Source organism: Solea senegalensis, linkage group LG10, assembly GCF_019176455.1.
Source record: "Solea senegalensis isolate Sse05_10M linkage group LG10, IFAPA_SoseM_1, whole genome shotgun sequence".
In the NCBI taxonomy this organism is placed as follows: Eukaryota; Metazoa; Chordata; class Actinopteri; order Pleuronectiformes; family Soleidae; genus Solea; species Solea senegalensis.
The window spans coordinates 18,841,944-18,854,579 of NC_058030.1; the positions used below are offsets into that span (position 1 = coordinate 18,841,944).

Here is a 12,636-nt window from a genome sequence, read left to right on the forward strand (position 1 = left end):
CTGTATGTTTTATCATAGTAATGGAAACTAGCAGCTGAAATGCTCTGTGTTCTAAGGGTTAAACACAACATTTTTGTCATTTAAGCTTTCTTGCCCCCATATGTATCACTTCACATTCAGCTCTTCTTTGGCAATTCAAGTTCTAACTCATTGTTTTTCTTGACTGAGTTTCCACATGCTTGCATTACAAACAGACAAAACACAGTCTCTCCTTTGTACCAATGAAATCTTTTTGTATTGTTAAACAAACACAATTCATCATTTTAGCACCGACTGACTGCACACTGAGAGCAGTGAGCGATAAAATAATGAACTCCTTATAGCTGCGGAACTAAAAGACATGATTCATCATTTTGGTGATCCTACTATATTTCTTTTTACTTGCCTGCTGGGAAGACTTTGTCTTCCCATTATAATTAGCAGCGAGGCTCCCTCCGTGCAGAAGCCAGCCAGCGAGGGCACTCAGGGATGGTTGAGTCAATATGTCTTCTCTGCACTTTTAATACAGAAATGCAGACTGACTGACAAGTCATTTCAACGGGAATTGATTCTCAGATTCCCATCCCTTTCTCAGAGCGCAGTCTCTTCTGGAGGTAACTGACACCATGCAGCTGCTTCACCTTACCTTCAACTCATCGTCAAGGACTGAGAAAAAGTTTTCAAAAACTGAGGGGAAAAGAGAGCCGGCACACGCCTTTCTTCTTAGTCAAAGGTGTCTGCACTGAACTTTACTGTCATTACATACAAGTACATTGTTTTACAGTAGCTGGTAGTAAATACTGATACAGAATCTATATCATATTATATTATATCTCACCCAAGTTAGTCTAATATTTGACAGGTGATCATTACATGATTTATATCTGATTTATTGTGTATTAGTGTTACCTGCTTGCATCTAGAAGAATATGAACACCACCCACCCCCTATAACTCCATGACAAGTCATGGAACCGAGTGTCACAGCAATTTTCCACTCACGTTATTAATCAAACCTTGGCCTTAACTTAATTAAAACTCATTTGACATGTACCCACTGCATATCATCCACCAACATCAAATTTATACCTGTTTATTTTATTTATGGTATAGAATAGTACAACATTATATATTACATTGTCTTGCTTTTATTTCTATTACTGATTTCTTATTGTTCAATTTATTTTATACTTTTTCCTCTTCCCCATTACTGATGAATACATATAATACATATGATTTTTGTTCACTGAAAATTGTAAGGAAAAATGTAAAACAAAAAATGTGGTGAATAGTAAAGTAACTACTCAACAAAACTTGACTCACTGTTTTAACAAAACCCTTATCTGACTGTTTTAAATGTAATAAACAATCTTCTGACCAGCTACCAGTTAAATACTAGACCATATAATTTGTAATTCCATTACAGTAAGTGTCTATCCAACAATGTTGTAACCAAATATAAATTAAAACAGAACAATGTCATGTCAATGCAGTGGAGGTAAAAGAAGTTAATCAGATCTTCTGCAAGAGCTGACATTGGAAAAGCCCTAATACAAGTGACATTGCACCAATCTAAAAGAAAGTTGGCCTATCATCTGAGAAGTACACAGGAAAGGTGTCTTTTTGTAATGGCAGCGCCTGCGATTATTCATTACTGATAGAAAAACAGGCTTGTTTTCAGCACTAAGTCAAGATAAGTTATTACACTTGGCTTTCTAAGGATGTTTTCCCTCTAATTGCCGTCATCATATATCTAATCTCTCTTTGGTGGTGTTGTTTCTGTAAAGGGCTGTGTACAGTGGGCTTCTACATTCCAGTGTTGTTCCAAAGGTAACTGCTCAATGTTCATCAGTAAACTGGTGATGTTTGGGTTCTAGAGCCATGTTAAACCTCTTCTAAATCTTCAAAATGAGGGGACACAGCTGATTTATTTATTGTGTAGTAAATTCCATGTTCCGTGTACAAGCTTAAATAATACAAGTAAAGTAGAATAAAATATGATGGATAGCCTTTAGAAAACAGCACTGTAAACCCGAACAAGTTACCAGTACTTGATCAACTCAAAAGTCAAATTTTCCAGAACATAAAAATTTGGATTACATCTTACTTGTACCTTTTGATAGCAGTTAAATTAAAAGTGCTAATTAAGTCAAATCAAATATTTGCAGTTAATATGACTTACAGTTTTCTGTTAAGGCAACTCAATTACTATCCACCTGCTGAGACGTTCTGGAGATGACACATCTGAAAGTAGATCAGTAGATGCAATCGAGCTGGAGTCTTGTGAAAGTGAGATGTGCACAACAGCTTTTTGTGGCAATTCCTCAATGTCTGCAAGGGAAGTAAGTTTCCCGTCAAAGTCTGAATCTTCATAAAGCAAACTGAAGTCAAGGTCAATTTCCAACTGCTCTTTAATAATGTTGATCAGTGCATCAACAGAGGCTGGTCGTGCGCTGAGTTTTAATTTTCTAGCCCTGTCTGTCTCAACAACACGAAGAACCATTGGTTGTTCTGGGGATGCAGCTGCCATTGTGCTAATGAAATGACAAAATCAGGATGTTAAATATATACAATATAGAGCATATTTAATAGCAAAATTATACAGAGTGAATAAAGACACAATGACTGATAAATAAAAGAACCATTTTTTTTACCTGAACTCAGTTCTGTCTCACTTGAATAAACCGCTTGGGAGTCTTGTATGCCGAGAGAGGGACTGTATCGTTGAGACCAGACTGCAGGTGGATTGACAGGCTTGTGTCTGCGGTTGACAGCTCATAGGACCGTAGATGTTCTACATACCAGGAGTCATAATCACAACACAGAAAAGATACATTGTGATTCACAAGGTAGATCTGTTCTCAGTCAGTCAGTCATCATCTAACCGCTTTATCCTCCACCAGAGGGTCGCGGGGGGTGCCGTGCCAATCTCAGCTACATCGGGCGATAGGCGGGGTACACCCTGGACAGTTCGCCAGTCCATCGCAGGGCCACACACAGCTAGAGACAAACAACCATTCACGCTCACACTCACTCCTATGGTCAATTTAGAGTGTCCAATTTACCTAATCCCCACATTGCATGTTTTTGGACTGTGGGAGGAAGCCGGAGAACCCGGAGAGAACCCACGCACACACGGGGAGAACATGCAAACTCCATGCAGAAAGGCCCTTGTTCCAACCCTGGATGCCTGAGTTTTTGGCTTGAAAATGATGGTGCAGCAAGATGATATCTCATCATGTGTTGGTGTCTGATTGCCATTGTCTTCAAAATATTTTTGAAGTTTTGAGCATAATGCACCACTCTTTTGAAAAAGCGGTGCTTGGCCTAAAACCGCATGGTCCAAACATGCAGCAGGGGTCCAAAGCATTTCACTACAGCAGGATAATGCTCCACATAGTGATGTTTAGGACGGAGCCTAACCTCAGGGAAAACCTCTCGCAGTGCCTGTCTATGAGCACTGATTTTGCACACAAAATAGTTTAAGGTTTGGTCGGTAAATGACGGACACAGTGCTAACTCTACCACCTCTTTTAGCTCCATCAAAACTGCCCATACCTTATCACCCTCTGGTACTACAATGCCAACTAGCAATGGAAGAAGTCGGAGAAGAGTGGCATTTTCATGTCCATTGCCACTTTATCGGTGTACTGATATGGGAATAATGTAATCTTGTGGTTCAAATACTCCAAAGTGAAGTACTTGAGCCGGATCATCTCTTTAACACAAAGAGAAAGCTCCATGGGGACAATACCTTCCAGAAGATCGTGGAGTATATCTGGAGGAAACCCTGTGATTGTGTGGAAGTAATTCAGGGACTCACGCAAGACACAGCCATCTTTAACACCAAAGTGGCTGCTCAAAGTGTCACTTTCTTGAACGGTTTGTACATGTAGGTCATGGCTGGCTTTGGTTCTCTGAGGAAACACTCTCTCTCTGACTTCAGTTACTTGAAACTGTTCAACTGAGCCCATACAAAATCTGCAAACATGACCTGCTCTGAATGACTCTACAAAACCACCTAATCCATGAGCGGCCAAATTGTCAGCAGAAACACAAAAGATGGTGCCTCTGACATTCTGACCAACTCTTTCAATGAAGACACCATCTTGTTCAAGAGTATGAGCATCACGCAGCAATGGAGCAAGTACAGCTGCATATCCATACTTATGGAGGTCTGTCACTTTTACTAGTATTGCTAGCTGTATAGCATGTAATGCTGATCAGTATTTTGGCGGCACATTAGCAAGGACCCAATATACAGCACAAAGTTTGATGTGATGTGCCAAACGGATTGGCAATTTCAAGATCATCAATATATAGCTGGAGTGTTAGAACGAGGTCCCCTGTTGACAGCAAGTCATTTTCAAGGAAGTGAGAGCCATCAGAGCATGATACATATTGACCGGAAGCAATATTTGGTTCAGTAATCTTGTTAAGAATGTCTGTGTTTTTAAACAACTCTTGAATCATTGAAAGGATAGGAACTTGGTAAAGTAAACTTGGTTCAGTAATTGGTTAGTTAACGAGTTTTTAACATATTTTTAAGACAAATCTTGAACGAAATTTTGGACTCACTTTTAGATCTTTATTTTTTGCAACATTGTCTGAGAATAAAACAAAACAAAAATGAATTTTAGTTATTGGTGTTAGGTATATGTTATATTAGAGAGAGAGAGAGGGGTGATTGGTAGAAGAAATCACATTGTATTACCTGGTATCTTTACCACATCCCCAGTTGTCTTTCTGTCGTAACTTCTTGAAACTGGAACAGAGAGACGCAAAGGCATAGACCGATGAACAATAAAAAAGAATCCAAATAGTGCCAAATTATAAATACTTCCATTTATAATATAAATTTATAATTTTTCCCTGTTAATGATATTTTCATTTAATCCCCAAAGTGTGAATACATTGCCAGTCAAGCTTCCAGAACCATCAAGAAAATGTTTATTTACTGTAAAGAAAAGCAGCAGCAGCACTTGAACTTAAACTTCATGGTTAAATCAACAATAATGCTATTTCTACAAACTAAAGCTTTTCTAGGCCAAAATGACCGGAATATAAAAAACGTATTGAGACCATCACGCAAACACACCGGCGTGTGCGCTGACATCAGAGTTCAACCAGGTATCGCACATATAGTTTAAAATGCTGGCGTTTCTAACAAGAAAACGGCATGAAAACAATCTCACTGCAAATAGGTACCTGTGTGTGTGACTGCAGGCGGTTCAATAAAATGTAATATTTTATATAATTTTGAAAATTTTATAAAGAATAAAGCCCAGCCACCTCCTCTAGGACAAGTATCCAACATTTTAAACTGTCTCATTACAACACACAACTGAACACCTGCAAGGCCTGCTAGCACAGTGTTTCCTTCTGGGAGCTAAGCACAGAAAAACACAGACACGCCATTTCTATTTTTTTCGACAGGCACCCAAAATACAACTAAATGTTAGTATATTAACAATATATGAACATTCAAAACTTACAGTAAGTCCAGTGAGGCTGACTGTTGCCGCGTAGGTCCAACTCTCTGTAGTCCTCTGTTCTGCCTCTCTTTGCTGCTGCTTCCCACCGGTGCTGCTTCCCGCCGCTCAAACCTTTCTTCCGCGTTTTTCTTTTTTACTTTTGCCGCATGTGTGTTTCTCGCGCCAGTGTTTTTACTGTTGCCGCGTAGGTCCAACTTTCCAAGTAGGTCCAGCTGCAGACCCGCAGACCACTCAACGAAACGCCCCTTCACTCAACGAAACGCCCCTTCACTCAACGAAACGCCCCTTCAAACTACACGACACTCTGATTGGCTCTCAAGAGACTGCGTCTGAAACGTGATGACGTTTACTAACGTGATGACGTTTACTAACGTGATAACGTCTTGTTTTATTGAAACTTTATTTACACACGCGTATCTCATAGACACTTGTTGACAAGAGACTTTTATCCCGGTGTGCGACAGGAAAAGAGAAGAATAAATACTCGTGTTGACTTTTATGAACACAGAAATGTACTTTCTGTGAAATTTGTGAATAATTAATGTCACTTTGTAAAGTATGAAATGTTATAGCCAAACTGCTAAAATATATAAATGCCGATTGGAAAAGTTCTTTGAACATCACGTTTACACAATATAGTATCACGTTTATGTGATATAATTATCACGTTTATACAATATAATTATCACGTTTATACAATATAATATCACAAATTCCACTTTGAACACACACTTTGAATAATTTCATTTGTTTTTGCAAACTTCCAACATCATGGCAACCTGTATGTTACAAAAAGGTGTGTTTAATATAGGCCTACATTTATTGAATGTCTTATTAGTCTGTAGTTTGACATGTTGTTCAACTGGACAGAACAACGATTAGAACTAATAAAAGTCTACTTGATCAGGTTTTTAACCTGAAAGAAACCCTCCTTAAATTCTGTGCTGGTGTGGTCCAGGTGGTGGTAGACAGAAGTTAAGTAGACAAGATCTGCTGAGTATGTCATAAAGGAGATGTTACCTATTTCCAGGAAGATATGTGAAACATTGGTATCTGAATCAAACCCAGCCAGTTGGACATCAGTAGGTCTTTTGATGAAAGTAAAACAAATGCACTGAAACCCTTGATTCTGCACAGAAAGTTGTATAACTTTCAAATCCATGTAATGAATACAAGTGATGAATGATATATTTTCTTTATTTTATACACAACAGACTATCCAGCAGACACATTCACTACCCAGGGATTACAGGCACCTGAGGAATTCCTCACACTCCAAGGCTTTCTTGTAATTGCTCAGGAAGCTATCCAGTTTCTGCCTCGCTTTTGAGGAAATGTGGCTCTGAAGCTGTTCCCCAAGCTGGGTTATCTCGCTGACAAGACAAAATGATATTGCAAAATAATGAAGTCGTTAAAGACACTCAAATACAAAATAAGATATAAACAGAAAATTGGATTAACAGTTTCCTAAACTATCCGGCTTACCTTGAGTCAAACTCTGTGCCACGCATGTACATCTCCTTGGCTTTGTCCAGGGAGATGGAGTGAACAGCTCCGAGGGCGTGTACTGTTGCCTGTGGCATGAAGATTAAGATTTAAGATTGTGTTAGACAGTGACCATGTGTTAAAAGGAGACAGACATATGCAGTCATATAACACATGTAGTCTACAAATCAGTGTCAGTGTCTGAGATCTCACCTCTGGCAAAAGTACATCCATTACAAACGCCACTGGATCTGCAGACTTCTTGTCTGTCTCAGTACGTTCAAGTACTTCAGACAAGAAGTGCATGACTTTGTCCACTTGTTCATCATCTTCAAAAAGAAGGATGACCCTGTCCTGTTTCTTGGCCCAAGGAGACACTGTGTTGCCTGTGATGATGTTCTATAAAAATTGTTTAGGATTTTAGTTTGGGTATTCATATACAAATACACAAACACCACACTAAATGCCATTGTCACTCACTTTAAGGTGTTGCAGCATGCCCTGATCCTCTGTGATTACACTGGTTAACAGACAACATGCCTCGCGTCGCTTCTGTTGGGCTTGTTGGGCCCTTTCCTAAAATTAAATTACACATAATATGCAACACTGAATACATGTGATTAAGAACTTTGAATAAGACATTTTCTTTCCCTGATTATTTGCACTTCCTCTGATAAGAGGTGTCATCCTGGCTGGCAACTTGTTTGGCCACAGTAACATCACTGCCCTAAATGGATATACAGATAAGCCTGTCTGAGAGGCAAATTGTTACATTACTTCTGAGAACAATCATTATTATCAGGGGCATCTATAAAAATGCAGGAATCTTGAAACTTTTTCTCAATATCTAAATTCTCAACAAGAGTGAAAATAAAATACACATTGACTTAAGATTCTACACACATGAAGTACAGTACACATAGATGAAATGGTTTACTTTACTTTACTTGTTTTGAGTTTCTGATACTCAAATGGATGAGTTGAATAGTTTGATGGTCACAGTTATCCATGGTCAGGACAAACAGAAATAACATCACATTTAATAATACATAAGGCTCATGGGGAAATTAAAGCCTTTCAGCGTTGAAATGAAAAAATATTTGATAATTTAGGACTTACCACCGTACTCCACCATTGACCTTTGGTGTCCCTGCAGATGAGACACAAGCTTTGCATAGCTCCCCTTTTTTGTGCAGATCAGACACTGATAAGTGTCCGAGTCGCATCTCCTCAGCTCAGGGTCTGCTCCTTCACTGAACGTAGTGTTGCTCTATAAGAGAAAATGTAAATTAAAATTGTATTTTGTATTTTTAACATGGAAACATTTTCAATCCAGAATCAAGTAGTAATACACTGGACTGCATTTGCCTTTAAGACTTTCCCTGTCCTAAAATATATGCAGGCTAACTGAAATAAATCAAATCAAATGACACTGTTGACTGTGATTCAACAGAACTTCTCATTTCTAAACATGAAAAATATTATTCATCATCAAATCTTTTATCTTAACAATTGTAGAACTGAGGTCACACGTTTTCAAATGAGCAAAGCTGTGTGCAACTTGTCAGAGTCATTTAAAGATTAAAAAACAGATAAATACTAATATATAGAGATCATATAGTGTATGTTATACGTTTCTTGGTTGAAAATGAGACAATGTTATATTGTCAATGTTATAACCTGTACATATAAATAAAAGAAAAAAAGAAAAAAAAAGGGAGAAAATCGCTGCGTCTTGCTTGCTGTTACAATCGCTATCGTTACAGCATGCAGACATTACTGGTTAATAAACTGCACTTAATTGATTTAATGGATACAAATAATGACTATTCATCCAGTGTTCAATATCAAAATGTGTTTTTTATCCATTCTTACCTTTTCCTCCGTCATTTTCCCGTGTTTTTCCCGTGTTACTTTTTCGGGTTCTCTCTTCATACTCGGTCAACGTAAACTTCATCACGTTTCTCTTGAGAGCCAATCAGAGTGTCGTGTAGTTTGAAGGGGCGTTTCGTTGAGTGAAGGGGCGTTTCGTTGAGTAAAGGGGCGTTTCGTTGAGTGGTCTGCGGGTCTGCAGCTAGACCCTTCTCCAACTTTCTGCAGTCCTCTGTTCTGCCTCTCTTTGGTGCTGCTTCCCGCCGCTCGCGTTCAAACTTTTCTTCTTCTGTGTTTTATTTTGTTTGTTCCCCCCAAAGAGCGGTAATCAACCAGTGTATTATGCGCATTAGCGCCGCCTTCTGCTTCGGAGGGGGAATCAGCGCTTAACCCGGAATAAAAATTGATCCCTGCAGCTGCTCAACACTTAATGGAAAAATACATTTTATACATAGGCTACATTAAACTGATAAGACAATAAATATTCAATATATCCACTTATGTATGTGTATTTAGATCTAATGCATTTAAGACCATTTGTCCAATCAAATTGTTGCTGGTGTTGTTTTATTATGATAGCAATTTATTTGTTTTGATCGATTTTACTTATTTGGTGAAGCACTTTGACATTTTATTGTATTTTTAGCATGTGCAAGGTCTATTATTAAATTCCACCTATTTGAAACGATCGAAATAAGAAGACTACCATTCTTATATATATAGGCCTACTTAATTCTATTAAGTAGGACTTAAGTTATTTTTTTAAGTTATGCTTACTTAATGAAGAAATAGTTCAGTTTAATCAAAGATTATTAGTATAAATTACTCAAAAGGAAGAAAAAGTTTCACAAACTTGATATAATTAAGTTAGTAGAACTTTTTTCTACTTTTTGAGTATACAGTACTTAATCTATTTAATTATTTTGAACGTTTACTGTGAGGGAAACATGAAATGGGCCAGTTCCAAATACTTAATTTTTGAACAAACGATCAGTTTGGTGCAAAGTGATTTTTTCATTTTCCTCTGTTCTCCATTCTGTAGTTGACAAGGTCCCATGGGCCCGATGAGCACAACACAGAATAACATCTCCTCTGGACAATTCAATTCACTCAGGAAAATCACAACCTTCTCAAAGAGATCATGTGTTTCAAAATGTTAAAAGACACAGTTCTTGTCAGTTTCATGGGATTTCTGTCCATGAACATCACTGCAGATCTTTTCATCAGCGACATATAGTATGGACACGACTCCAGTTCCATAGTTATTGACTCATATGACATTTCAGTACCACTCCATCAGGGATTTTGATTGAGATCTTCAAGCTCTGTTGTCAGGATTTTGAACCATACGTCTTTGTCACTCATGTCAGCCAGCTGCATTTCAGGGTGAAGTCGACTTACTCCTGTCAATACAGACATGTTTAACAGGGATGGATCAATATCCAGGGTTCGGACAGTTTCTTTTTTTTTATTTTGGAAGTCTTGTAAATCCGTAAAAGCAGGTTGTATTGCGTCAATTAAATTGCACATTATAAATCCGGCAGTTGATGTGACCCTCAGAGGGTGCAAGTGACAAGGCATGAAACACAATCTTGCAGCCGCTCTGTTTCCCTTTTCCCTGGGACTTTTGTTTCAGCGTGTTGAGATAAATTGACCGCCATAAAGAGCAACTTCTGTCGGTTGGGATTTTCCACAGGAGACCTGATTGCCAACCACATAATATAACTTAGAATAAGGCATTATTTTGTTCACATATGTGAATAACAAGGATGCTTTTCAGACAACCTGAGAAGTAAAGGTAAAAATGTCCCTCTCATACTCCTCAAATAGCCACTAACATCATATGGAGTGTTAACTTAATTGTCTTTGGAGAGAAGCCATTTTCATTTGCCACACTTTCACTTTCACTCTCCACCTGTTGCTGACACACATAAATTAACCAATGTTTAATGTCAAGAAAATGAAACAGATTGTTCATATATCACCTTAAATTTGACGAGCTGGAAATCAGCATAACAAAACGAAAATGACTATCATGACACAAACCAAAACATCTATTACGCACTGTGAAAGAAATAAAGCACACTATCCAGTCAATTTGAAATAAAATAATCAGAAAACATAAAATGAGGCACCATATATCAGAACTCTTTTTAGAACATTTACACTGACCCTTTTCTCTATCCTTTAATATAAAATCCTTTAAATTTAATTTGCCCCAGAAGTGATTGATTGTGAAAGTTTAGGCTTCATTTGTAAATGATTCCAGGAAACTGGAGCAGCATCGTTAAAAGCTTTGTTTCCAAGTTCCGCTCTGACTCTGGGGACGGAGTCAGAGCAGCTTAACAAATGTCCTCCACCCTGTCACGCGACCCTTTAATGGTGTCATCTTAGTTTCGCTATGAAAATAGCTACCCTGACATTTATTTAAAATAACACTCTTTCTACAACACAGTGCTAAAAGAATGCAAGGAAATACAAATGGGGCAAAACTCCTTGCCAGACACAGATGTGTGCACTCATGTGAACATCTGCAAGCATCTCTCTGTGGACAGAGAACATGGACAGTATGACCCAGACCTGAGCGACTCATGCAGCTTTAATGTTGGATCGTCACACTGACCCTGACACCATCAACAATAACAGGACAATGACTCTTTGACATGAAGTTAGTCATGGGGTTCCATAGGGTGCTGTCCTGGAACCAATATTGATATCTTGTACACTTGTTTCTCTAGGCAACATTAGAGAGCAACACATACACTTCTTCATCTAACTACTGAGATAGTAAAACTTCAGTAATGTAATTAAAAAAAACGAAAGTCTTGATAACCCTTTTATTTATGAATTCATTGTCCTTTTATATGATCATATGGTTACTTTGAATGCCAGTACCTTGGGGTTACTTTTGTCCTTCTACTCACACATACATAAATCTACTGGACAGCTTTCTTCTACCTGACAATATTGTAAAATCAGATTAATCCTGGCTCAAAAAGATGCTACATAGCCAATGTGTTATCAGTAAAGTGGAAGTGGATTGTAATTCCTAATTAAGGCATCCCAGTAAACCTTCAAAATGCTGTGAGCTCCTTGTAAAATCCAGAATAAAATTCAAATCTCTGCTTCTTAAAGCCTTTAATGGCCAAACTCCATTGCTTCTAAAGAGCTGAGAGCATCATATTGTTCCAAAAGGTCACTTCACTCACAGAACACAGGCTTACTGTTGGTTCCTAGAGTTACTTAAAGAAGAAAAGGGAAACAGTGCGTTCAGCCACCAGGCTCCTCTCTACTGGACCCTGCTCGTAGGTTCAGGAACCAGCTATTCTCTCTGCTTTTAAGGTCGCACTTCAAATGTTTCATTTGATCAAGCTCATGGTCATTGGTTCTCTCTTCCTGCTCATGTTTTCCTCTGCTCTGTCAAGTGCTTGCTGATTGTGGGAAAAAGAAAAGTTTCTCTCATACGAGACCTTGTAAAATATATACTGTAGATTGTTGATTGTTTGTAAAGACGCTGAGATTACTCACAGTCTATATTTTTCTAAAAGGATAAAGACGGGCTTCTGAAGGCTTTTTTAATCGTTAACTGTTATATATTTGTAGGGCTTTTTTAAAAAGCTGCCACACTGCAGATGTCTTTGACATGGACGTTAGAGGAGGACTGACTGTCGCCTTAAGTGAAAAATTAAATAAAACCACCGGATGCTCTTTAATCTATCTGTCTCTTGTGGGTTGGGCTATACCAAAATAGTGAAAACAGGGGGGGTGTTCTCTAAAACACGCTGTTACCTGTGAAACAGGGGTGC

The 12,636-nt window shown here is 38.2% G+C and overlaps 1 protein-coding gene and 1 long non-coding RNA gene across 2 annotated transcripts; both read right to left on the reverse strand.

The window, feature by feature from the left end:
• Window positions 1-1,011: 1,011 nt before the first annotated feature.
• On the reverse strand, window positions 1,012-5,551 carry LOC122776257. The gene is made up of 4 exons (XR_006361190.1): window positions 5,474-5,551; window positions 4,693-4,743; window positions 2,633-2,772; window positions 1,012-2,512 (listed from the first exon to the last, which is right to left on the reverse strand). It is a non-coding gene; the product is annotated as an uncharacterized LOC122776257 (long non-coding RNA).
• A 1,103-nt stretch (window positions 5,552-6,654) lies between these two features.
• Window positions 6,655-8,968, reverse strand: LOC122776124 (PWWP domain-containing DNA repair factor 3A-like). Its single transcript, XM_044036504.1, has 6 exons — window positions 8,834-8,968; window positions 8,078-8,228; window positions 7,439-7,534; window positions 7,172-7,357; window positions 6,959-7,047; window positions 6,655-6,846 (listed from the first exon to the last, which is right to left on the reverse strand). The coding sequence occupies exons 2-6, from the start codon at window positions 8,132-8,134 to the stop codon at window positions 6,720-6,722; spliced, it is 555 nt and encodes a 184-aa protein (XP_043892439.1). The 5' UTR covers window positions 8,135-8,228; window positions 8,834-8,968; the 3' UTR covers window positions 6,655-6,719.
• Window positions 8,969-12,636: the final 3,668 nt, after the last annotated feature.

Bases quoted from the DNA above. Each gene is read 5' to 3' on its own strand.
- LOC122776124 (XM_044036504.1), bottom strand. From the start codon at position 8,134: ATGCAAAGCTTGTGTCTCATCTGCAGGGACACCAAAGGTCAATGGTGG. The intron at 7,358-7,438 runs GTGAGTGACAAT...CAATTTTTATAG, and splicing joins GCATGCTGCAACACCTTAAA to AACATCATCACAGGCAACAC. The intron at 7,048-7,171 runs GTGAGATCTCAG...TTCATGCCACAG, and splicing joins TGGATGTACTTTTGCCAGAG to GCAACAGTACACGCCCTCGG.